The sequence below is a fragment of the Grampus griseus genome, assembly GCF_964374135.1.
Source record: "Grampus griseus genome assembly, chromosome: 4".
NCBI lineage: Eukaryota > Metazoa > Chordata > Mammalia > Artiodactyla > Delphinidae > Grampus > Grampus griseus.
In genome coordinates, this window is record NC_138997.1 from 34,922,617 (window position 1) to 34,949,267 (window position 26,651).

The 26,651-nt window shown below is 39.1% G+C and overlaps 1 protein-coding gene across 2 annotated transcripts; it reads right to left on the reverse strand.

Annotated features, from left to right (window-relative positions):
* Window positions 1-2,309: 2,309 nt before the first annotated feature.
* MSMO1 (methylsterol monooxygenase 1) lies at window positions 2,310-24,986 on the reverse strand. 2 transcript variants are annotated; one of them, XM_082653846.1, is made up of 6 exons: window positions 24,921-24,986; window positions 19,121-19,406; window positions 13,447-13,523; window positions 12,379-12,505; window positions 10,586-10,740; window positions 2,310-3,250 (listed from the first exon to the last, which is right to left on the reverse strand). In XM_082653846.1, the coding sequence occupies exons 2-6, from the start codon at window positions 19,373-19,375 to the stop codon at window positions 3,055-3,057; spliced, it is 810 nt and encodes a 269-aa protein (XP_082509972.1). In that variant the 5' UTR covers window positions 19,376-19,406; window positions 24,921-24,986; the 3' UTR covers window positions 2,310-3,054. The 2 variants fall into 2 exon arrangements, with proteins under 2 accessions (XP_082509972.1, XP_082509971.1); XM_082653845.1 differs by having other exon boundaries at window positions 13,447-13,595.
* Between the last annotated feature and the right edge of the window lie 1,665 nt (window positions 24,987-26,651).

Below are 26,651 nucleotides of genomic sequence, written 5' to 3' on the forward strand. Positions count from 1 at the left end.
CTGCTGTCCCAGCAGCTGCAGCTCAGTTCCCTGTCCTGCCTGGTGATGGGTTCAGTCTCCTGTGAGCAGGTCTCCTGGGAAGGTACCTTGGGCTCCGAGCCTCCGAGTATGCAGTGAGCCTCCACCCATCCTGACTTTTGCTTATTTTCGCAATAGTTTGAAGGTAGTATTTCATATAGTGGGTTCTACCCTCTCACATCCTTCCTTTCAATGTTCGAAACACAACAGTACTCCTAAGTGTGTCGTAAAGACATTTTACCATGGTCCTCTGGTGATTTTATGGAAGAATGTCAACATTTGACAGCCACCATTTGACGAAGGGCACGTCACTCTTCTGAACATTAGCTGAAAGATTCTGATCTTTTCGAAGAATGGATTAGAAGCTAAATCCTCAGAGACAAACATACAGCCCTCTGTGCACTCATGCATGAAGATCTTGAACAGCATCTTTCTCCAGCTAGGGGAATTTAATAGCCCTAGGCTTTATGCGAGAGTTTATGAATCGGAAGTTGGGATGAGAATTTAAGTATTGCAGACCCAAGCTTTTCCAAAGGTCTACATGTCTTTAGCTAGATTATATAGAAAAAAATAAAATTCTAGTTAATTATGACTTTGTAGATACTAACTCTAAGCATATCCTATCCATTTTAATTACAATATTAACTTTAAGCTTTCAAATTACATTAGCAAAATCCAAAATAGATAATCCAAGAAACAAAGAATCTCTTGTTTTCTAGAATAGACTCAGATCTATGTATTGTTTTTGTACTCTAGTCTTCGTATTTATTTCTGTCTCACCGTCAAGTGCTAAAAGAACGCTTAATTCAGGTAACTTTAAGTCTGGCCAGTGAATCATATCAAAATCCATTTGTACTAAAGTGCTTGTGAATGAGTCTTACTACTTTCTGGATGGCTACTGGCTTAGAACTTTCTTTCTTTTCAAGTGTCTTCTTAAAGACTGTGCATAAGAATGAGGGGGTATTTGGGAAGTATCCCCTGAGATTTTCGCAGATGCAAGTCTGCAGTGCATGAATGGTCAATGTAGTGGCCACAACCATGGCTTCTGAAGTCAAGTCTGGTCCCGTGGGTCTGAGGTAACTTCACCTCTCAGACAATTCCCACAAATATAAATGGAAAAAAATGGCATCTACGTCAGATCGATAAGTGAGACCATGCACAATTCAGGGTGTACTGTCAGTGCTCAGTAAAACGTAACTAAGTATGAAAGAAAATTAGAATGTACCAAGTTGTTTAAAAATGTTTAGCACCATTTTTAACAGTAGGTGTCGCTCTCTCCCTAAGTGCTGGAAGGCGTTGCCTTCTGTTAGTTCAGACACCTGTGTGTTCCATAAGTATTAGGGAATGAAAGCAGATGATAAAAGAATTCCCTTATTATATACCTTACAACTAAACAGCACAGTTTTAGGTACAGCCCGCAACTTGCTGTTTGAGATTTAAGAGATTGATTAAATAGACACACACACACACACACACACACACACACACACACACACACAAACACACACACACAGCAGTAAGGGTTGGAAAAGGAGAATGAAAAAGGCCATAGAACCAGGTACTAGTTAGAAAACATGGTCTAGCAAGAGTCTCAGCTGTAACTTTCTCAACTCTTATTTGAACCTCTTTACTGTATAAGTGTTAAAAAAAAAAAAAAAAAGAGGGCTTCCCTGGTGGCGCAGTGGTTGAGAGTCCGCCTGCCGATGCAGGGGACACGGGTTTGTGCCCCGGTCCGGGAGGATCCCACATGCCGCAGAGCGGCTGGGCCCGTGGGCCATGGCCGCTGGGCCTGCGCGTCCAGAGCCTGTGTTCCGCAACGGGAGAGGCCACAACAGTGAGAGGCCCGCGTACAGCAAAAAAAAAAACCAAAAACAAAACAAAACAAAAAAAAAAAGAAAAAAGAAACTTACCAGAAGATGGCTCCATATTTTTTAAAAATTATAATTTGGTACTACCGTATACAAAGTTAGAATTATCACCTCTTGCTTTAAATCAGACTCTAGATACTTGAAATTAAACCAGCCCTAATAAGTTTAGCTCCATTCTTCTTTACATTTTCTAAGTGGAGAAAAGACCTGCTTCGATATCCTCCATTTTAATAGAATTTCCCACAATAGGTAGCCTGATAAATACATGTTGAGACTGCCAAAAGTTTAGCAAATGAAGCACTTAAAAAGATAAAAACTATTCCTTTTATGACAAAATTTAATAATTTAGTGATTTCTATACATTTCCTGATAAGAATAAAAGGTGACAAATGATGTTCAAAATTGGAAACCAAATAATCAAACAAAATCACATTTATTTCAATAGCTCCAAGTGCAAATACAGCAAGTCAGTACACAAAGTTTCAAGATACAGCTTTAAGTATAATGAAAACTTGATATACAAAAAAGAAAGGGTAAATAGCAGAAATAAAGCTCAATGTTTAAAAAATTCAAGTAACCTGAAAACCTTTAGACTAAAATAGTCTTTCAGAAATGCCTTAATTTATAGATAAGAGTAGTACATTACAGTCAAAAAGGACTTCTCAGAAAGAGAATCACCCCGAACTGGTCAGCTCCAGATACGAGCAGAAATTCCCGGTGCTGGCTATTTCAGAGTTAGCACTCACTCACACTATACAGATTGGTGTGGTTCAACCCATGGCATCTGATCTTTAAGCAAATTCCAAAATAGTATTTAAAGTTCAGTACTACTAAGAGTTCTTGAAATGGTCACTATATATTTAAAAGGTTTGAAGACCAATTTCAGCTTCAGGCCTATGGTACAACTTGGGAAAAAGACATACATTAATATTCCTTCCATTACTTAAATCCTTTTTGTAAAGTTAGCAACATGGCCTTTAAAGGTTCCTCAGGGAAACTGCACTTAAACATATAAAAGTTCCCACTAGGAAGATAATTAAAAGTTGTTAATGTTCTTTTTATCACTTAGCAACCAAGACACATGTTTATTTCCACTCCCCAGAAGCAATGTTAGCTACTAGCTTCAATTCAGGAAATGTGTATCTGCGGGAAGGTTTATGTGAGATGCTTATTCAGTCTTTTTCTCAACCTTCTTCGTTTTCTCAATGTAGGCAATAAATTGAGAGTCTGTTCCAAAAAGTCTATCCCACCATGTAAATGTCGAAGCATAGTTTCCAATGAAGTTCATGTGGTGGAAATCGTGATGCCGAGAACCAGCATAGAAAGGAATGAGATTTAAAGGGTTGAGAGGAATGTCATAACCACTGAAATAAAAATGATAAGGAGTATTAAGAAAGTAAATACACCTTAATCGACATTTTCATTGATAGTAATATGCTTGTTAACTATTCAAATAACATTCCACTTTACCTAAGTCACTTATTTCTGACATGTTTACAAAAGACAAAAACTCACAGCAAATGGTGCATATTCTAGAAACCACTTTAAGAAATTTAAAAACACCTTCAACAATTAATAGACATTAATATTACACATCAGGGGATGAAAGAGGGGTTATAGTAATGAATCTTTAGACATAGATTTTCATGACTTTTTTTTTTTCTGTTTTAGAGGACTTCTCACCATAGTTTGTAACACCCATAATACTACATATTTTTTTTAGTTAAAGTTATATAAAATTAGTACCAAGCATTACAAAGGTTAAATCTGAGGATTACTGTTTTGCAACTTCTTTTAGAGTACCCACCTTTATTTCTAACTACAAGTCTAAAATCTGATATCTACAATTATACCAGTCTGAATCACCCCAATCCTTCCCGTCCTTAAGGAGTATGAAGGGGGAAGGAAGGAGAAAAGAGCGATGGAAGGAAAGATTGAAGGAAACACCATCTACCACTTTTCTGCCTAAGACTAGAAGCATTAATTTTGCTACTTTAGTGACTCAGAAACAATTCCTAGAATTTCATATTCTGCTTTCACAGAAGAAAATTCCCAAATAAAAATGCAATAAATATATAATCATTTTTAAATGATGAAAAATTAGGATATTAGGAATTTGAAAAGGCATTTAATAGAAATAATTTACCAAAAAATGCCTTCCAATCAACAGAAAGGAAGCATGTGAAATATGAACATATCACAAGCAGTTTTCATCAGTGCTGGGCAGTGGAGTACACAAATGTTTTATTCGGTGAATCCATTCGGTGGATGTTTCAATATTTTTTTCAAGTAAGAGTTAGGTTTAGGTTCATTACAGAAGGATAAAGTAATTGCTGCTCCTGAATTACAGTATTTAACCAAATTTTTAAGAAAACAACAAGAATATTTTCATTTGAACAATGTTTCAGGAAGACTCTGCAAGGCATGAAATCCAAAACGCAAGAGGGAAGAGATATGGGAACATACGTATGTGTATAACTGCTTCACTTTGTTATACAGCAGAAACTAACACACCATTGTAAAGCAATTATACTCCAATAAAGATGTAAAAAAAAAAAAACTGACAGATTTTACTACATAAAAATTTAAAACTTCACAACTGCAAAAGAACCATCAAGAGTTAAAATTCAAATGACAGATGGAGAGAAAATATTTACAACATAGGTAACAAACAAAGCTTACACATGAACCAATAGGTTATAAAACGTATAGCCTTAACAGAAAAACTGGCAAATGATATAAAATGGTAATTCAAAGAAAAAATTACTGTTGGTCAACAAGCACAAAGACAGGTTGAGCAGAAAGACATGCTCTCACTCCCTCTTGTGAGAGCACTGGAATCACAACTAACTGCTGAACAATCATCGAAAGGAAGACACTGGAACTCACCAAACAAGATACCCCACATCCAAAGACAAAGGAGAAGCTGTAATGAGATGGTAGGAGGGGCACAATCACAATAAAATCAAAACCCATAACCGCTGGGTGGGTGACTCACAAACCAGAGAACACTTATACCACAGAAGTCCACCCACTGGAGTGAAGGTTCTGAGCCCCACATCAGGCTTCCCAACCTGGGGGTCCAGCAATGGGAGGAGGAAGTCCCAGATTCAGACTTTGAAGGCTAGCAAGATTTGACTGTGGGACTTCGATTGTACTGTGGGAAACAGAGACTCGACTCGTGGAAGACACACACAAAGTAGTGTGTGCATCAGGACCCAGGGGAAGGAGCACTGACCCCATAGGAGACTGAACTAGATGTATCTGCTAGTGTTAGAGGGTCTCCTGCAGAGGCGGAGGGTGGCTGTGGCTCACTGTGGGGACAATGACATTGGCAGCAGAAGTTCTGGGAAGCACTCCTTGGTGTGAGCCCTCCCAGAGTCTGCCATTAGCCCCACCAAAGAGTCTCTAGGCTCCAGTGCTGCCTCAGGCCAAACAACGAACAGGCAGGGAACTCGGCCCCACCCTTCAACAGACAAATGGATTAAAGTTTTAGTGAGCTCTGCCCACAGAGCAACACCCACCTCTACCCACCACCAGTCCCTCCCATCAGGAAGCTTGCACAAGCCTCTTAGACAGCCTCATCCACCAGAGGGCAGACAGCAGAAGCAAGAAGAACTACAATCCTGCAGCCTGAGGGATGAAAACCACATTCACAGAAAGACAGACAAAATGAAAAGGCAGAGGACTATGTACCAGATGAAGGGAACAAGATAAAACCCCAGAAAAACAACTAAATGAAGTGGAGATAGGCAACCTTCCAGAAAAAGAATTAAGAATAATGATAGTGAAGATGATCCAGGACCTCGGAAAAAGAATGGAGGCAAAGATCAAGAAGAGACAAGAAATGTTTAACAAAGACCTAGAAGAATAAAAGAACAAACAAACAGAGATGAATAATACAATAACTGAAATGAAAAATACACTAGAAGGAATAAACAGCAGAATAACTGAGGCAGAAGAATGGATAAGTGATCTGGAAGGTAGAATGGTGGAATTCACTGCCACGAAACAGAATAAAGACCAGAAAGAAATGAAGACAGCCTAAGAGACCTCTGGGACAACCTTAAATGCACCAACATTTGAATTATAGGGGTCCCAGAAGGAGAAGAGAGAAAGGACCCAAGAAGATATCTGAAGAGATTACAGTCGAAAACTTCCCTAACATGGGAAAGGAAAGAGCCACCCAAGTCCAGGAAGCGCAGAGAGCCCCAGGCAGGATAAACCCAAGGAGAAACATGCCAAGACACATAGTAATCAAATTGACAAAAATTAAAGACAAAGAAAAATTATTAAAAGCAAGAAGGGGGCTTCCCTGGTGGCGCAGTGGTTGAGAGTCCGCCTGCCGATGCAGGGGACATGGGTTCGTGACCCAGTCCGGGAAGATCCCACATGCTGCGGAGTGGCTGGGCCCGTGAGCCATGGCCGCTGAGCCTGTGCGTCCGGAGCCTGTGCTCCACAACGGGAGAGGCCACAGCAGTGAGAGGCCCGTGTACCGAAAAAAAAAAAAAAAAAAAAGGCAACAAGGGAGGGCTTCCCTGGTGGCGCAGTGGTTGATTATCTGCCTGCTAATGCAGGGGGCATGGGTTCGAGCCCTGGTCTGGGAAGATCCCACATGCGGCGGAGCAACTAGGCCCATGAGCCACAACTACTGAGCCTGCGCTCCACAAGAGAGGCCACGACAGTGAGAGGCCCGTGCACTGCGATGAAGAGTGGCCCCCGCTTGCCATAACTAGAGAAAGCCCTTGCACCGAAACATAGACCCAACACAGCCAAAAATAAAAATAAATTAATTAAAAGAAGACTCAACATTAAAAAAAAAAAAAAAAAAGCAACAAGGGAAAAACAACAAATAACATACAAGGTCACCCCATAAGGTTAACAGCTGATTTCTCTGCAGAAACTCTACAAGCCAAAAGGGAGTGGCATGATATAGTTAAAATGATGAAGGGGAAGAACCTACATCCAAGGTTACTCTACCTGGCAAGGATCTCGTTCAGATTCAACAGAGAAATCAAAAGCTTTACAGATAAGCAAAAGCTAAGAGAATTCAGCACCACCAAACCAGCTCTACAGGAAACACTAAAGGAACTTCTCTAAGTGGGAAACACAAGAGAAGAAAAGGACCTACAAAAACAATGCCCAAACAATTAAGAAAATGGTAATAGGAACATAAATATCAAGAATTACCTTAAATGTGAATGGATTAAAAGCTCCAACCAAAAGACACAGGCTCCCTGAATGGATACAAAAACAAAACCCGTATATATGCTGTCTACAAGACATCCACTTCAGACCTAGGGACACATACAGACTGAAAGTGAGGGGACAGAAAAAGATATTCCATGCAAATGGAAATCATAAGAAAGCTGGAGTAGCAATACTCATATCAGATAAAGTAGACTTTAAAATAAAGAATGTTATGAGAGACAAGGAAGGACACTACACAATATCAAGGGATCAATCCAAGAAGAAGATATAACAATTATAAATATATAAGCATCCCACATAGAAGCACCTCAATACATAAGGCAAATACTAACAGCTATAATAGAGGAAATCGACAGTAACGCAATAATAGTGGGGGACTTTAACACCTCATTTACACCAATGGACAGATCAAAGGATAAAATCCTTTTATCCTGGGCTAAAAGGATTTAGCCCAGGGATGCAAGGATTCTTCAATATACACAAATCAATCAATGTGATACACCATATTAACAAATTGAAGAATAAATACCATATGATCATCTCAAGAGATGCAGAAAAAGCTTTTGACAAAATTCAACACCCATTTATGATAAAAACTCTCAAGAAAGTGGGCACAGAGGGAACCTACCTCAACATAATAAAGGCCATATATGACAAACCCACAGCAAACACCATTCTCAATGGTGAAAAACTGAAAGCATTTCCTCTAAGATCAGGAACAACACAAGGATGTCCACTCTCACCACTATTATTCAACATAACTTTGGAAGTCCTAGCTATGGCAATCAGAGAAGAAAAAGAAATAAAAGGAATACAAATTGCAAAATAGAAGTAAAACTGTCACTGTTTGCAGATGACATGATACTATACACAGATAATCCTAAAGATGCCACCAGAAAACTACTAGAGCTAACAAATGAATTTGGTAAAGTCCCAGGATACAAAATTAATGCACAGAAATCTCTTACATTCCTATACACTAACAATGAAAGATCAGAAAGAGAAATTAAGGAAACAATCTCCCATTCACCATTGCACCAAAAAGGATAAAATACCTAGGAATAAACCTACCTAAGGAGGTAAAAGACCTGTACTCAGACAACTATAAGACACTGATGAAAGAAATCAATGATGACACAAACAGATGGAGAGATACACCATGTTCTTGGATTGGAAGAATCAATATTGTTAAAATGACTATACTACTCAAAGCAATCTACAGATTCAAAGCAATCCCTATCAAATTACCAATGGCATTTTTTAAGGAAGTAGAACAAAAAATCTTAAAATTTGTATGGAGACACAAAAGACCCCAAATAGCCAAAGCAATTTTGAGGGAAATAAACGGAGCTGGAGGAATCAGACTCCCTGACTTCAGTCCATACTACAAAGCTACAGTAATCAAGACAGTATGGTACTGGCACAAAAACAGAGATATAGGTTAATGGAACAGGATAGAAAGCCCAGAGATAAACCCACACACCTATGTTCAACTAATCTATGACAAAGGAGGCAAGGATATACAATGGAGAAAAGACAGTCTCTTCAGTAAGTGGTGCTGGGAAAACTGGACAGCTACATGTAAAAGAATGAAATTAGAACACTCCCCAACAACAATACACAAAAATAAACTCAATATGGATTAAAGACCTAATGTTAAGACAGGACACTATAAAACTCTTAGAGGAAAACATAGGAAGAACACTCTTTGACATAAATCACAGCACAATCTTCTTTGATCCACCTCCTAGAGTAATGGAAAATTTAAAAAAATAAACAAATGGGGCCTAATGAAACTTAAAAGCTTTTGCACAGCCAAGGAAACTATAAACAAGATGAAAAGACAACCCTCAGAATGGGAGAAAATATTTGCAAACAAATCAACAGACAAAGGATTAATCTCCAAAATATATAAACAGCTCATGCAGCTCACTATTAAAAAAACAAACAACCCAATCCAAAAATGGGCAGAAGACCTAAATAGACATTTCTCCAAAGAAGACATACAGATGGCCAAGAAGCACATGAAAAGCTGCTCAACATCATTAATTATTAGAGAAAGGCAAATCAAAACTACAATGAGGTATCACCTCACACCAGTTAGAATGGGCATCATCAGAAAATCTACAAACAACAAATGCTGGAGAGGGTGTGGAAAAAAGGTAACCCTCTTGCACTGTTGGTGGGAATGTAAACTGATATAGCCACTAAGGAGAACAGTATGGAGGTTCCTTAAGGAACTAAAAATAGAATTACCATATGACCCAGCAATCCCACTACTGGGCATATACCCAGAGAAAACCATAATCCAAAAAGACACATGCACCCCAATGTTCAGTGCAGCACTGTTTACAATAGCCAGGTCATGGAAACAACCTAAATGTTCATCGACAGAGGAATGGATAAAGAAGATGTGGTACATATATACAATGAAATATTACTCAGCCATAAAAAGGAATGAAATTGGATCCTTTGCAGATACGTGGATGGACTTAGAGACTGTCATACAAAGTGAAGTAAGTCAGAAAGAGAAAAACAAACATCGTATATTAACGCATGTATGTGGAATCTAGAAAAATGGTACAGATGAACCAGGTTTGCAAGGCAGAAATAGAGACACAGATGTAGAGAACAAACGTAGACACTAAGCCGGCGGGGTGAGGTGGTGGTGGTGGGATGAATCGGGAGACTGGGAATAAAAAAGAAAAAACCCAGAACAAAGACAGCCATGCAGCCTCACCAGTCCCTGGGGAATGCAGTGCATAACCCTGAAGGCTCTCTGCCCTCCTACTGACCAAGATTAACAAGACTGTAATGTTCAGTTTGCAAAGGGTGTTGGGTGCAGGGAAAGCATTCTTACAGGTTCCTGCTGGGCGTGTAGAGAGGGGCCCTTTTGGAGGGCAGTTCTGCAGCACTTATCAGAATTTTATTTCATTTTCTCAAATGATACATGAATATACTCTCACCATAAAAATGACAACAGCCATAGATAGGAATGTAAAAAAGCCCAAAAATTATTATTTGAACTTTTATCCAATTATGTTCTCCTGTTTATTAAAAATAGTAACATTAACAAGGTTAACTTCTCCTATTACTCTACTTAGGAAAAAAGATAACCTATGACAATGATTACGGTGCATGAAATGGGTGAAGGTGGTCAAAAGGTATGAACTTCCAGTTATAAGATGAATAAGTCTTGGACATGTAATGTATAGCATGGAGGCTGAAATCAACAATCCTGTGAATCTGAAAGTTGCTAAGAGAGTAGATCTTAAGAGTTCTCGAATTTGTAACTCTGTGTAGAGATGAACAGTGTGGTGAGCATTTTGCAATATATACATATATCAAACCATTATGTTGCACACCTAAAACACAATGTTACATGTCAGTTACATTTCAATTAAAAAAAAAGAGAAATAAAGATAATCTATGACCATGAAAAAAGGATATTTTATGATACTTTTACCTGAATAGAAACCATAGCTTACCTATGGACATCAACAGTTTCTATCAAACGAATGGTTACCCAGGCCCAAAGAAGAATAACATGATCACATAAAAGCATGATTCCAATGAAAAATCCAGTTCCAAGAATTAAGGTTTCCAGAGGATGTGCATATTCAGCTTCCATTCCAAATGGAGCCTAAAATAAGTAAGAATTCAGTGATGGTTAATTTTATGTGTCAACTTATCTAGGCCACGGTGCCCAGCTGCTTGGTCAAACACCAGTCTAGATGCTGGTGTGAAGGTCTTTTTTAGATGTGATTAACAGTTAAGTCAGTAGACCATGAGTAAAGAAGAGGACCCTCCATAACCCAGGTGAGCTTCATCCAATCAGATGAAGGCCTTAAAAGCAAAGACTGATGCTTCCCAAGAAAGATGGAATTCTCAAGACTACAATACAGAAACCCTGCCTGGTTTCCAGCCTGCTGCCCTAAGGAATTGAGATCCAGGCCTGCAACATCAACTCTCACCTGCGTTTCCAACCTGTGAGCTGCCCTACAGATTTGATTCACCAGCCCCCACAAGTGCATGAACCAGTTCCTTAAAATAAATCTGTGTGTGTGTGTATGTGTGTGTGTGTGTCTCCTATTGATTTTGTTTCTTTGGAGAACCCTAATATATATATTCTAATTTATTTATGTATATCGTTTTATAAAATTATATCTCTTCTATATGTTATGATAGTACAGTCATCCCTAGGTATCCCAGGGGGATTGGTTCCAGGACCCCCATGGATACCAAACTCCAAGGATGCTCAAGTCCCTTATATAAAATGGAGCAGTATTTGCATATAACCTATGAACATCCTCTCATATACTTTAAATCATCTATAGATTATTTGTAATATCTAATACAATGTAAATGCTGTGTAATTGTTGTAAATACAATTTAAACGTTATGTAAATAGTTGTCCACTCGAGGCAAATTCAAGTTTTGCCTTTCGGAACTTTCTGGAATTTTTTTCCCAAATATTTTCAATCCTCGGTTGGTTGAATTCATGAATTCAGAACCCATGGATACTGAGGATCAACTATATATCTAGCCATACATATATAAACATTAACAGTAATTCTCAATAAAATTTTTTTTTGTTCTTACCAAACATTAAAAGGTCTAGGGATGTCCTTAAAACAATCTATTTTAATAGCTGTCTTTGATGGTGTGAGATAAAGGCATTAAACAATTGACTTGAATTCTAATTTTGGTTTATGCACCTGAATTTGTTCTGCCAAGAAAGGGATGTTTGGTTTATCATATCATGTAATTAGGATCAATGCAGAACATACCAAAATAACAAATTCAACAAAGCTAACATCAAAGCAGTTCTGATAAAAATCACTGTTTTGTGGGAAGGAGTTAGCAATTATGTGGAAATGTGTTAAAACTAACTTGGAAATTGTTTTAGGAATTTAACGATTCAAGGTTTGTTGTTTTGGGTTCCCACTTAAATGACCTTAACAGCACTAGAGGCCTCTATCAAACTGCCAGGGACCCAACTGTGTGAGGATAGTGCTCTGGACCCAAAGACAAAAATGAACGATTTCACGTAACATTTTTCTTTCAGGTCTCAATTTACCATGAAATTAAGATATTAAAGAAAATCTGTAGAACTCCCTTTGTGTTTAGGTGTGTGTGTATTATATTCTTAACAATCATGCCAAAGGAAAAAGAAATAAAAACATCACTGACAATTTTTTTTAAAGTCCAGGAGACTTTTTTTTAAATGACATTTTTGCCTCTAATAGAAAAAAATGGATTAAATATAGTTCTAACATACCTGAAACTCATGATGAATTTTATGAATATGCTTATATATTCTTTTGTGGTGTAAGAGCCTATGCAGGAAATAGTGCCAGGTATCCTCAATCACTGCACAGCCAAGGCATCTTGCCAAAAGCATGTACCTTTAAGATGAAAATACTGTAATGAGGATTAAATAACTTTTACTTAAACAATCTAGACTTTTACCTGGGATCACTGCTGGAGACACTGCAAAAAAGCAAATACCAGCTTGACCTAACTGGTTTTATTGATCAACAAATTCTCAAAACAATACATATAGATGCAAGCTACCTATATGATACCACCTGAAGAAGGGTTAAAGAAGCTGACCACCATACCAATTCTAATTCGCTTAAAAAAAAGTCACAGGTATAAAGTCAGAGTTAAGAAACAAAACTCAAAATTTCTAGGAAAAGAGTAACATTGATAAAGGACTTGAATTAAGATTAATAAGAGTAAAATCATCGTTTTTTTCCTGACAAAGAGAAGCATATAAGTGCAATGGGCAAAATATATTTTATATACATATGAACACATACACAGAAATTCTTTTATATGTTGAATATACAGTAATAGGAAAAGCACATATCTATATACTGTACATCTGTATTCAGGTTAAGTCAGAACAGACAGTTGAATACAAATAGTATTTGAACACAAATATTTATGCTCAGATAATATATGTTTCTGTCTGTATGGACATAATTTTTATAAACTTCACAAACTATTCTCTCATTTTTTCTTTCATTTTAGACTTAAAATGCAATATATTTTTTCTTGGCATAAGCGTGTGTATCTGTACACAATCATATAATGGATGCTATGGAAACTTCTGATGCAAGAAACTCACCTTCCAATAAAAATATTACACTAAAATATAGAAACATATAAAAATGGGGACATTTTAAGTTTCTGTTACGGTTTACTTTTCTACATTTTATTTATTTCCAAAGTTTAGAAGAAACAAACACTGACCCAATGAAGAAAGAAAATAACATTAAGGATATTTTAATTGAATGATAAACCATGACTGAGTATAAAAAGCAAATCTTCATCTACATACCATCTTGGCATTGTTTCCCAATCATAAGGAATATTGAAATACTCTGTAAAATAATAGGTTCCACAAATCAAAGGAAGCTGGATACAAAAGTGATTAAAGAGAAGTACTTTAAAACATTTCCATTGATTTTCCCACGTTTCTGGTTTATCCTATGGAGAAAAAAATCAAAATATTTAGTATTAGCCTCTGCTATCAGGAGTTTCACCTGAAAACTAGAAGTAAATTCCTAGCTTTTTCTCTAACGTTTATATGGGGACTTAAGTTTATGTTATTTAATTAATCCTATGTTATGTGAATTCTATATTGTAATTGCTGTGTTACAGTAACTAAGGTCCAGGAACCACAACACACACACACACACACACACACACACACACACACTTCTAAAACCTTGACAACTATCGATATTATCACTACTTTAAATAGGTGAAGAAATTGTCAATAGACAAACCCAGGCATAATGGTCCCAATGATCTCTACAAACCAAAGGAGCACTACAGAACGAATAACTCTTGTCTTTGCTGCTCACAGATCATTTACTTCTTTTATCAGGAATGCCAGAGGAAGAAATGTGTTACGCTAAGATCACAGTTGGGTTCTCCCAATTGCTGAGGCAGCTGCACACATAGCATTGGAAGCCTTATTACACAGGTACATCAACACTGCCAGCCATTCAGCGGTTTTCATTCCCAGAAATAAGTGCATTTTTGTTCTTATACATTGACAGAATTAGAAACTCTCTGAGCTGGAAGAACTTAGAAAACAAATGTGTCCAGTGGTTCCCAAAGAACGGAGAGCTACTGCCCACAGATGAAGTTCACAGATTAAAGTCAAAATGAGGAAGTGAGATTACTGTAGTGAAACGTTCACAAAACCTCATCAGGATTATCGACTTGCTTAACAAGCCATATATAAAAGTCTAAAATTTATTCAATTTAAAGGGGTGCAATTAGTTAAAAAGTGCTTTTGGTTTTACAAAAAGATGGTGATAATAAATAGTTACTGCTTTGTTTTAAACGTCCTTACCTAAAAATTCAGAAACTTACCAATGCAAGTGTTTTAACTGAACCGTAATATCCCAAGGATGAAACCACTGACCTCAGCAGAGGCCCAGAGGTCAACCTCCCTGCCCAGGATCACACACGCAGTTATTAGTGGAACTTGGACTAACTAAAGTCTAGGGTTGCAGTGTTGTTCTTGAAATTCTTTGGGAGAGTTACCTTCCCTGACAAAAAAGAAACAGCATTCAACTGGTAATCAGTCTGGAGAGCTGGCTCTAACCTCTGGGGCTCTGTGAAGCTCACATCTCAGTCTGCTCAACAATAAAATGAGGAAATTAGGCGAGATAATTTATAATTGTCTATTTCTACTCTGAGCATGATCTGACCCCGCTCCTCCAAACTTCCAGTCTGTGATTGGGGACAAAATAAACGGAAGATTCTGGCTTGGGCCGGCAAAGGCACTCTTTTTCCCCTAGAACTATGTTTAACTGACTTGTGATATCCTGGCTAGACTCTAATACTGATGTAGCTGCAGAAATTAACACAAAAATGAATCAACTGTAACTAAAAAATCACATGTTTTACTGTTTACCAGGCCCACAGACTTCAGACAGAATGTTTTTAGTGTATAAATCCTTGAGGAAAATCCCTAGAGAATTATCAAGACGTAAGACTTAAAAAAATCCTGCAAGGTCTACTTCATTACTCTCTCATTCCTGTGAATATTCTCCCCAGTAGCAAGCATGTGCATTAGCTGTCTATTCTGTTTCAAAGCAGAGTTTTCAGTGTTAGCTCCACCAGCAACTTTTTCCTTGTACCCTCACTGTTTCAGGGTATCTGCCTTTAAAATGTGTAAACCTGTGTACACTGATTTTTTGGCTTGTTTTTAAACCCCCTTATATTGTGAAAACTTGTACTGATTATCTTCACAACTAATTTTAGTATCAAAAAATCTCAAAGCAGGGACCTTAATGGTTGTGAAAGTCAAGGAAGACATGCTAAGTACAGACTTGAAGGCTTTCGATCTCTGTTTATCAGTAACTAGTTGTAAACTAGATTACTTCGTCCTTTCTTTTGCCACATTTTATTCTAAAGTCTTCATAAAACCTTGAATGAAACAGGCCTTTCTCTCTCTGAAAAAGTTACCACCTCTGACCAGTGAGTCAACTGTAGAGGGCAGAAGACAGACAGGGATACTTTGGCCTGGACAGCCATACAACAAATCAGCCCCATAAATAAACCAATGGGTGACCTGTGGCAGCCAGAATTCCAAACATGCATGAGAACTTAGACATCCAAACTCAATTCTGCCTTTCAAAGTAGGCCTTTTTATAAGAAGTATTCTGGAAATGTTGTGCCCTTTATTTACGGTAACAGGATACTCTCCTTTAGGCCACAGCCCTTTTAATTCCTTCTCCCTTTACCCTTTGTTCTTCCCTCCTTTGGCTTGGAGTCCACAGGCAGCTGCCCCTCTGCACTATCCCCAGAGAGAATCAATGTTAGTACTTGCTTAAAGTGAGACTCACTGGGAGAGGCTACAAAGAGAAGAGACTGGTCAGAGAGGATGTGTGCACTGACTGCCACCCGCCATGGACTCAATGAGTACAAACCAGTCTCCTTAGGTGAACACTCCCAAGATGCCTGCTTTCCACCAAGACTGTGTGCCCTTGAGTTTGAGTTTGGCATGACTTGTTGAAAAAAGTTAACAGTAAGCATTAGAAACTATCGTGGGTTTACCAAGTGTCAACAAATCATTTCTTTTTCTAACAAGGTGGTGCAGATTGCTTCCTGGGAACTGTGTCAAACTCATTAGTCTACACATTACTAGAGTTCACTATTTTCCCTATGTTTAAAACTGAGAAGAGGCACTGTGTATATCTCAACACTTTGTCATGCATAGCAAGCTCTCAAGAAACATTTAGTACACTGAAGTGAATACCTAGAAGCTAGGAACATCATCATTTTGGGGGGGATGACATGAATGCTGCAGAATTACCATGATATATTTAGGGTAAAAACAAAACCTTAACAGTCTTGATCAAAGTCTCAGCATATTAACATACATTTAAGAGTTGAGATATCAAGGGCTGGAGTGAAGTGCAAAATAATACTCATGAATCCCCATAACCTTCCCTTGCAGCTAATTTTAAAATTAAAATTTATGTATGATAAAACCTCTCCATAAAGTGGGTACAGAAGGAACATATCTCAACATAATACAGGCCACAGATGATAAGCCCACAGCTAACAACATACTCAATGGTGAAAAGCTGAAAACATTTCCTCTAAGATAGGAACAAGACAAGGATGACCACTTTTGCCACTTTATTCAACATAGTATTGGAAGTCCTAGCCACAGCAATCAGACAAGAAAAAGAAAGAAAAGGAATCCAAATTGGAAAGGACGAAGTAAAACTGCTACTGTTTGCAGATGACATGATACTACACTATACACAGAAAATTCTAAAGATGCCACCAGAAAACTACTGGAGCTCATCAATGAATTTGGTAAAGTTGCTGGATACAAAATTAATACAAAGAACAGAAAACTGTGAGACACGGATCAAAGACACTGAAAACGACATAAATAGATGTAAAGATATACTGTGTTCACGGACTGGAAGAATCAATATTGTTAAAATGACCACACTACCCAAGGCAATCTACAGATTCAATGCAATCCCTATCAAAACACCAGTGGCATTTTTCACAGAACTAGGACAAATAATTTTAAAATTTGTATGTAACCACCATAAACCTCCTAGAAGAAAACATAGGCAGAATACTCTGACATAAATCGTAACAATATTTGTTTGGATCTGCCTCCTAAAGCAAAGGAAACAAAAGCAAAAATAAACAAATGGGACCTCATTAAACTTAAAAGCTTTTCTGGACAGCAAAGGAAACCTTTGACAAAACAGACAATCTGCTGAATGGGAGAAAATATTTGCACATGATATGACTGATTAGGGGTTAATATCCAAAATATACAAACAGCTCATACAATTCAACATCAAAAAAAAAACTGATTAAAAAATGGGCATAAGAACTGAACAGACATTTTTCCAAAGAAGACATACAGATGGCCAAAAGGCACATGAAAAGATGCTCAACACCACTAATCATCAAGGAAATGTAAATCAAAACCACAATGAGGGCTTCCCTGGTGGCGCAGTGGTTGAGAGTCTGCCTGCCGATGCAGGGGACACGGGTTCGTGCCCCAGTCCGGGAAGATCCCACATGCCGCGGAGCGGCTGGGCCCGTGAGCCATGGCCGCTGAGCCTGCGTGTCCGGAGCCTGTGCTCCGCAACGGGAGAGGCCACAACAGTGAGAGGCCTGCGTACCGCAAAAAATCAAAACAAACAAACAAACAAACCCACAATGAGATTTCACCTCACACCTGTCAGAATGGCTATAATCAAAAAGACTACAAATAACAAATGCTGGCGAGGTTGTGAAGAAAAGGGAAACTTAGTACACAGTTGGTGAAATCTAAATTGGTACAGCCACTGTGGAAAACAGTATGGAGGTTCCTCAAAAAACTAAAAATAGAACTACCATATGATCCAGCAATTCCACTCCTGGGTATATATCTGAAAAAAATAAAAACACTAATCTGAAAACACCCACAACGTTCATAGCACCATTCTTTACAATGGCCAAGATATGGAAGCAACCTAAGTGTCCATTAACAGATGAATGGATGAAGAAGATGTGGCATATATACACAATGGAATACTACTCGGCCATAAAAAAGAATGAAATTTTGCCATATGCAACAACATGGATGGACCTGGAAGGTATTATGCAAAGTGAAATAAGTCAGAGAAAGACAAATATGTATGTTATCACTTACATGTGGGGAAAAAACCCCAAAATAAATGAACAAATATAACAGAACAGACTCACAGATATAGAGAACAAATTAGAGGTTACCAGCAGGGAGAGGAAAGGGGGAAGGAGTGAGAGGTAGGGATTAAGAAGTACAAGCTACTATGTATACAATAGATAAGTAACAAGGATATATTGTATAGCATAGAGAATATAGTCAATATTTTATAATAACTTTAAATGGAGTATAATGTATAAAAATTTTGAATCACAATGTTGTACATCTGAAACTAATATACTGTATATCAACTATATCTCAGTAAAAAAAAATTTTTTAATTAAAACTTATAAACCCAAATTAGATAAACATCACATCTACTTAAGGTACAATTTAACAAATTATTCTTGAAACCTTAACAATAAATGCTCTAGGGTTGTGCTGTCCAATATGGTAGCAACTAGAAATGTGGCTATTGAACATTTTAAATACAGCTAGTCTTAACTGAGATGGGCTGAAATTAGTGTAAAATATACACTGGATTTCAAAGACTTATTATAAGAATAAGAATATAACATATCCCATTAAAACTTTTAAATTTTGATTACTTACTGAAATGCAACAGTTGAGATTTATTGGATTAAATAAAATATACTGCTAACATTATTTTCCCTATTTCTTTTTACTTTTTAATGTATTCTACTAGAAAATTACACATGTGGCTTCATTGTATGTCTATTGGACAGCGCTGATCTAGTCTATTTTGAGTTATAAAGTTATATTTACCTTAAAAATATTCAACAAGACTAATGACAATACTCCACTGCAAGTCCATCATACTCACCTTTTGAATTTTGTACTTTTTCATGTAAGGTATAAATTGAAACAAGAATCCAGGTAAACAGAACAAGAAATAAAGGACCTCATGAACTATGAGTGATCCCCATGTTGCAATCTGGAACTTTGTATAATTATTCAACATATAGTTCCAAGCATTTTTAAATGGTTCCTGCAGAGGATTCTCAGGTAAAAGTGAATCTACATATTCCACAGCCAAGGATGCTGAACTAAAGATGCTGATACTTTCATTTGTTGCCATTTTTCAAATCTCTGCAGACAGCCTTATAATTCTGCAAAAATAAGTAAATAAATAAATATATAAATAAGCAAGCTAAACAATGAAATTCTAAGAAAACAGTTTTTAAAATGCTTCTGATTAATTTTTAAATTACTATAGGAGTGCCAATCGCTCAGGTCCTAAACATGATTAAAAACCCCAGTCTACAGGATGTCATCATCACCTCCATTTGTGGTGTATGATTTCAAAGTCACCTGTTAACTTTCAAGAGCAGGATCTAAAGAACAATAGTGGATAAGAAATTTCAAGCCATCTTTAGAGACTTTTCAGTGTGGTCTCCAGGAAAAACTTGTAATTTCAATGAGCAATAGTTGGGTCACTTAAAACTAAAAGAATCTATAAAGAAAAAGTCTGCCAAACATGACTTCATAAAAATTAAATACTTATAATGGTGAATAAAAAGACAATCATAAATAAAGTCAAAGATCAAATGACAAACTGGGAAAAATATTTCCAAAAATTATGACAAAGGGCTACAATGGGTGCTTTAGAAAAAGCCTAAAAACCCAACAGAAAAATGACAAAGACCATTCACGGAAGGTTCACAGAAAAATAAATACAAATGCTTACTAAGCAAATAAGCAGTTCAATTTGACTCAAATAGGAAATGCATCCTAAAACAAAATCTTTAAGTTTCATAATGCCCAGTACCCAGTAACAATTTGGGGAAATAGGCACCATTGTACATTGTTGATGGGAGGATTAGTCTATAAAATTCACAGTATTTATTACAACTCAAAATGAATATACCTTTTGACCCAGCAATTTTCTCACTCAAGTGTACCAAGATGAGCACACTAAGACTGAAAGAAGCATTGCAAAAATAGCAAAATAATAATAGCAAAAAGAAAGAGAAAAAAGTAAAACAAAATGTTAAGTCCATCAACAAGAAATGAATTAAATAAATTCTATCAGGTCCTTCCAAAGACACACAGCCACATAAAAGGAGGAAGAGCTACACGTTCTACATAGAAAGATGTCTAAGATACAGTGTTGTGAAACAGCAAGTTGCAGAATGTATAGCAAGAACCCCACTTATATTTTTGTGAAAAGGTTATATACTTTATGCAGTTTCGTGCATATGTACATATGACAGACACACACACAAACATAGAAAATGTACAGAAAATGCATATGTATACACGGTTGGGGGGATTATGAAGAGGAGAAAGATTTTACTTTCCATTTTATACCTTCTTACAATTTTAATTTTTTTCATGAGCATGTTTTACTTATTTAATAAATAAGCTTAATAGGTCACCAAATCAAAAAACAGAAAAACTTATGAAGAATGTCACTTTCCTAAAAATGTTTACTGATGTCCCTAATTTATGAATTATGATGGGCCACTCTAAAAACAAATATATTAAGCCTCGGACACTCTTAATAGTATTTAATGCCCCCTTCCCCCATAGACCTCTTATCATAGAGGATCCTGGGAAGCTTAGCCAGCTTCCTCAGGACTCTGAATTCACTTTGCATTCCTATTCCTCTGTCCTACTCATTCTCAAGTGACTTACAGCATGGGGACTATTGTGCCACAGCCTGTGCTCACTCACCCTCTCCTCTAAGACTGTCTGGTCTTGTGTTCTTATCCTACCTCATCAAGAACTTGTCCATCACTTACTCTTTCTCATCTTTCCCTCTTCACTGAGTTCATCCCATCAAGTTTAAAAACATACTCAAGGACTTCCCTGGTGGCGCAGTGGTTGAGAGTCCGCCTGCCGATGCAGGGGACACGGGTTCGCGCCCTGGTCCGGGAGGATCCCACATGCAGCAGAGCAGCTGGGCCCGTGAGCCATGGCCGCTGAGCCTGCGTGTCCGGAGCCTGTGCTCCGCAATGGGAGAGGCCACAACAGTGAGAGGCCCGCGTACCACAAAAAAAAAAACCCAAAATACCCAACATACTCAAGTCCTCCTTTCTTGAGAAAAGTTTTCCTAACCTCCATCACCTCTCCCCCAAGCCACTGTTCCCTTTCTCTTTTTCTTTGGACCAACCAACTTCTGTCTCAAGGGAGAGATCAACATACAGCCTCTGACTGGTTAATTCTCACACACACAACTCACTCAACTACAGCTGACCCTTCAATAACACAGGTTTGAACTGTGCAGGTCCCCTTAGACTCAGATTTTTTAAAATAAATATATTGGAAAAATTTGGGGAGACTTGCAACAATTTGAAAAAATTCACAGATAAACCACATAGCCTAGAAATATCAAAAAAATTAAGAAAAAGTTAGGTATGTCATGAATGCATAAAATATATATAAATACTATTCTTACACAGGCATAAAGTGAGTGATATTTAATATAAAATTAATGTGTTACTGCAAACCAGCCTATTATCAGTGAAGTGTTTTTTTAAAAAAGTAACAATGTTTCCAATACTGTATTATGGATATGACTAATACTATGCTATAAAACTTTATAATGATTCATTTATTAGTGTATAGGCTGAGCTACTGTAAAGCAATAGTATCGACTACATGAGGTGACCACAAAGCAATCATATTGCTGCTTCTTCATTATCAATGCATGAATCCTGATACATGTGAATAAATATGAATTTCTTTTTCACATTATCTTTTCATTTTTGATGTCTGGTGTTAGTAATATTCATAACATCCACAGTGTTTTGTATCATATAAGACAATGTTGATGTAGGTACTGACAGACCATTCATCTTGTAAAAAGACATAAACTTACGGTATCAATAAATACAGCACAGTACTGTAAATGTATTTTCTCTTCCTAATTTTTTAACGTTTTCTTTTCTCAGCTGTTTATGTTATAAGTAAGGCTTCGGTCAACAGTAGGCTATCAGTAGTTCAGTTCTGGAGGAGCCAAAAGTTATGTGTGGATTTTCAACAGCCCAGGGGTTTGGCGCCCCAATCCCCGAGTTGTTCAAGGGCCCACTGTGCTTGCAATCTAGGTCCCCATCCACACCAAAATGTCTTCAATATTCTAAATTACAAAATAAAAGTTGTTCCAATCCTCATTTTTCATGAGGTCGTTACCAAATCTAATGATGCTAAACCAACACCAGTTACTAGCTGTGTGACCTTGAGCAAGTTAAGTCACTTCTCTAAGCCTCAGTTTTATTATCTGCAGAATGTAAAGAATAACAATAGTAACTAGATGATGGGAATCTTTTCATGATATACATGTATATCAAATCACCACAACATACACTTGAAATATCTTACAGTTTTGTCAACTGTACCTCAAAAAAGCTGAAAAAATAGGGAATATAAATATAGTTCTTCTCATGAGTCCAAGAAATAATGCACGTGAAGTACTTAACATAGGACCTGACACATGGTAGCTACAAGAAGCTAACAATTATTAAGGACTTTCTATAGGCCACTAACTTCTAAGAGTGTTACATGCTTTCTCTATATTAAAGACTTTAATCCTTACCACACCTTCAAGGTAGGCACTTTTATTATCCCCATTTTACAAATGAAAAACTGAGGTTTAGAAAGATTAAGTAACTTCCCCAAATTACAAGAAAGCTACGTGGGGGAGCCTGTGCTCACATTCATTGTGCTATACTGTGATCCGAAATAATAAAGCACATAAATATTATAGTAAGAGAGGAATAATTCCCACAGTTTACCCAAGCCCCTTGAAAGAGCATTCCACATAGGCTGGAATATTTCACATATATGTGAAAATGATTTTCACATTTCCCATCCATTCTCTAGCAATTACAATCTGTTTCCTATTCTAATCAATGCACTGAATTTACTCTAAGTAAAATCACTAAGTCTCCAAGCTTCCAGATCCAACAAACATGTTTTTGAGTTTATTTTATCTGGCCAGTCTGGAAGATTTGATACTTCTCACTTTGAAATGCCCGCCTTTCTTGGGATTCATATGTATTCACTCTGATTTAATGGGTGGTACTATGTGTAGTCACTGTGCTCCCTGCTGCCCTCACCCCTGACTTCAAAACATAAAATCTAGTGAGGAATACAAAGAAGTAACCAAATTGTCACAGAATCTGTGACAAGAACAATAAAGGGTTGGAAATATAGAACAGAGAGGCCCAGGGAAAGAGGCATCCTAGAGAAAGAGGCATCTAAACTCAAGCCTGGAGCATGGAGGGGAGGTGACTAGATTAAAAGAGAGTAAAGTCGGGTGCGATGGGGTTGGGGGGGGATAGTTTTGAATAGAGGAAACATCAGTTCCAAAGACTCAACCAGGAGATGAGAAAGGATACAGCACTTTCTGATTTAGTTAAGTCTGTGGTACAGCTTTTGAGAAAGGAAGGCTCAAGAATTGAGGCTGAATAGTTTCCCAGAGATGCTTTCTTTACTCCTTCCAACTATTCTAGATTATCTGGAGTGAGCTAATCGGCTCCTGTTGCGAGAATATGCTGATATCCACAATCTCTCTCTCTCTCTCTCTAGGCCTCTCTCCTAAACCCCAGGTTCTGATTATCCAAAAATCTACTGGTCATCTCCAATTTAGACAGTTCAGAGGCACGTCACCGTCAACATGTCCAACGTGTTCCGCCACTGCCTCTTGCAACCCTACCCACACACTCCCTACCTCCTGTACCGCGCAGTGAACTGGTGCCACCACCTACTTAGCCGTCTGGGACAGAATGTTCCAGACCTCTATCTCTGCTGCCCGGGTTAAGTCTTCACACACTTACCCTATTTAGAGATAACTGCTTTAATTAACATTCAGGAGTTTACTCTCCAGACTCAAGGGAGGGAAATGGACACACTGTTGACAACTGAAGCAAAAAATAGGAATTAAAGAGGAAAGGCGAAGGGAAATAAAGAGTGGATTTTCTTTTCCTTTTTTCACCCTTGCACAACTGGATTGACCGGAGGCCTGCTACAGGCTCAGACAAAAGAAATGTAGTCATTTGTGGATTCCCTTAGTAACCTTCAAGTTTAGCTGTCGGAGTGCTGTCAGCAGTGCCTGCCCTTCGCCGTGCCCGGATCGCGCCTCCAAGCGTGCCTTTCTTAAACCCTCCCTCCAGAACACGATGCCAGCATCCATCTAAACAGCAGACAGGCTTCACCACCCCTTCTCCAGACCCTTAGAGTTCCAGCGAGCGCCTCCCCACTGATAAAGACATAGGCCTCTGCTCTCCTCCTCTCTCACCTTCTCGCCCCCACCCTCGGTATTCCTACAAGAAGGCCTCTGACCGTCCTCCGCTTGGGCCTCTCTGCCCACGAAACAGCGTCCCTTGCCGGTACGTCCTCTGCCCAACTCCCATTCATCCTTCAGTACCCTCCTCGGACGCTCTTCCCAACCGCACGCCCCGCCGCGCACACAAACTGATCTTGCCCCCCTCCTTTTGTACAACTCTGGTCACACTGGCACCCTGGGCTGTGACCACTGTCCCGGACGGCTGAGGGCCGTGCCCGGTTCCGACATTGACTGAGGGATTTCACCCTTTTCCACCCGTACCCGCCGCCACGCCCTCCATCCCGGCCTCCATCCGCGGCCAGCGGCCGTACCCTCTTCCACCCCGGCCACTCACCTGCGCTCCGCTGTACCTGCTGCCGTCTCCTCCCGAGCTTCGCTAGGCTCAGCCGCTCAGGCGGTTCCTCCCGCCGTTATTGGCTTGCGAGGGCCCCCGCCCCGCCTTCCAGGTGCTGTGGTTGGTCTGCGCAGCTGCCGGCATCGTGTGACTCGCGCGAATGGAGCACTGGTGCCGCGGCCATTGGCTGAGCGGATGGAGTGAGGATCGTGAGAGCTGGGCGTCAGACCAGTAGCGGCGCCGCGGAGCCTGGGGGCGGGAGCGCACAGCCAGGTAGGTGGGGCGGAGGTGAGACAGTGAGGGGTCGCGTATCAACCTCGGACCCGCTCCCAGGCGCTTGAGCGGTCGAGGGGGCAGCGATTCTGCGGGCTGTGAAGTGTTTTCGCCGCGCTGGGTTCACAGGTCGCAGCTTTCGCTGGTGCACCCCGAGTTTAGACCACCTCTTTCTCTTCCCCAGCGCCACTTGATAACTCCCACGTTTACGTTTACGTTTACGTTTACGTGGGAGATGGGGATCTTCAAATGCAGCGCCATTCCTGTTTGCGGACGGGAAGCCGAGGGTCCGGGAGGTTTAGGAGAGACTGGACGCGGCAGTTGGCCCTGCCCGCGGGGTGACCGCCGCCGCGGACCCGCACGGGGCTCACACTTGCAGCCAGGCTTGACCGCCTTCCGACCCTGCAGGGTGCAGGAGTGTGCACGGATGGGGGTCATCCACGAATTTAACCTTTCGCTTAAGAGAGCCTTTTAAAACTTGCACAAGGGCAACACGCGGTCTAGTTGAAGTCACTTTCTATGCAGGACTTTGTACAAACGGGATAATGTCGCTTCTCATGGCTGTGATCGGACTGGCTGTCCTGCCTGAAATAAGGGGTCAGGTACCATCTGCTTTAGGAAGCCCCTTCTTGAGGGATGTGTCTCTTGTTAGGTCCAGTGACCTCTACCCATTCATGTAACTGTCCCATGTGTTTGACACCCACGTTCTTTGTAAAGTATCATGACAGAAAAATCACATCAAATGAAAAGAAACGGGATCTGTCCCTTGAGTGTTCAGAGCCCTGTCTTTAGGAGGTCTATGGTGTCCTGGGGTGGATGCTGTGCTGCACCACCTAGGTCCCCCCTTCAGGACTAAAGCAGGTCTTCAGCTACTGAATGTTGGCAAAAAGAGCCACTTTCCCATGGCATAAGTCCCTTTCCAGGGGGCAGCCTGAGTCCAGTGACTGGTTGATGCAGGAGTGCATCCCAGCCCCTCACCCCAATTTAGGATTCCTTTGATTGGCCGGCCTAGCTCTAGGCGCCCCCCTAGAGGTTGTGGGTGTGACTGCACCGCAGCCCAAGTTTCCCTTTGCCCAAACGTGCCGCCTTCTGTCAAGGAGTGTTAAGAGCATGCGCTATGGGGTCAGACCTACCAGGTTGTCACTCATTAGCAGTGTGCTCTTAGATAACTTATTTCTCAAAATTTTATCTAGTACTTCTGTAAAATGGGTATTATAATAATGTTTGTTATGACAATATATGTGATTATGTATGCAAAGCCCTTTGCACAGTATCTGAAATACAGGAAGTGCTCAGTAATACTATGTTTGTTATTATCTGACTTAAAATCCTACCACAGTAGCGATATATATTTTTTATATCGGAGCAGATGTATGTATGTGAAGGGGTCAAATTATTATTTTAAATCTTGGAGATTCAGAGCTGAAAGGAAATACAGAGATGGCTCCAAAATTACAG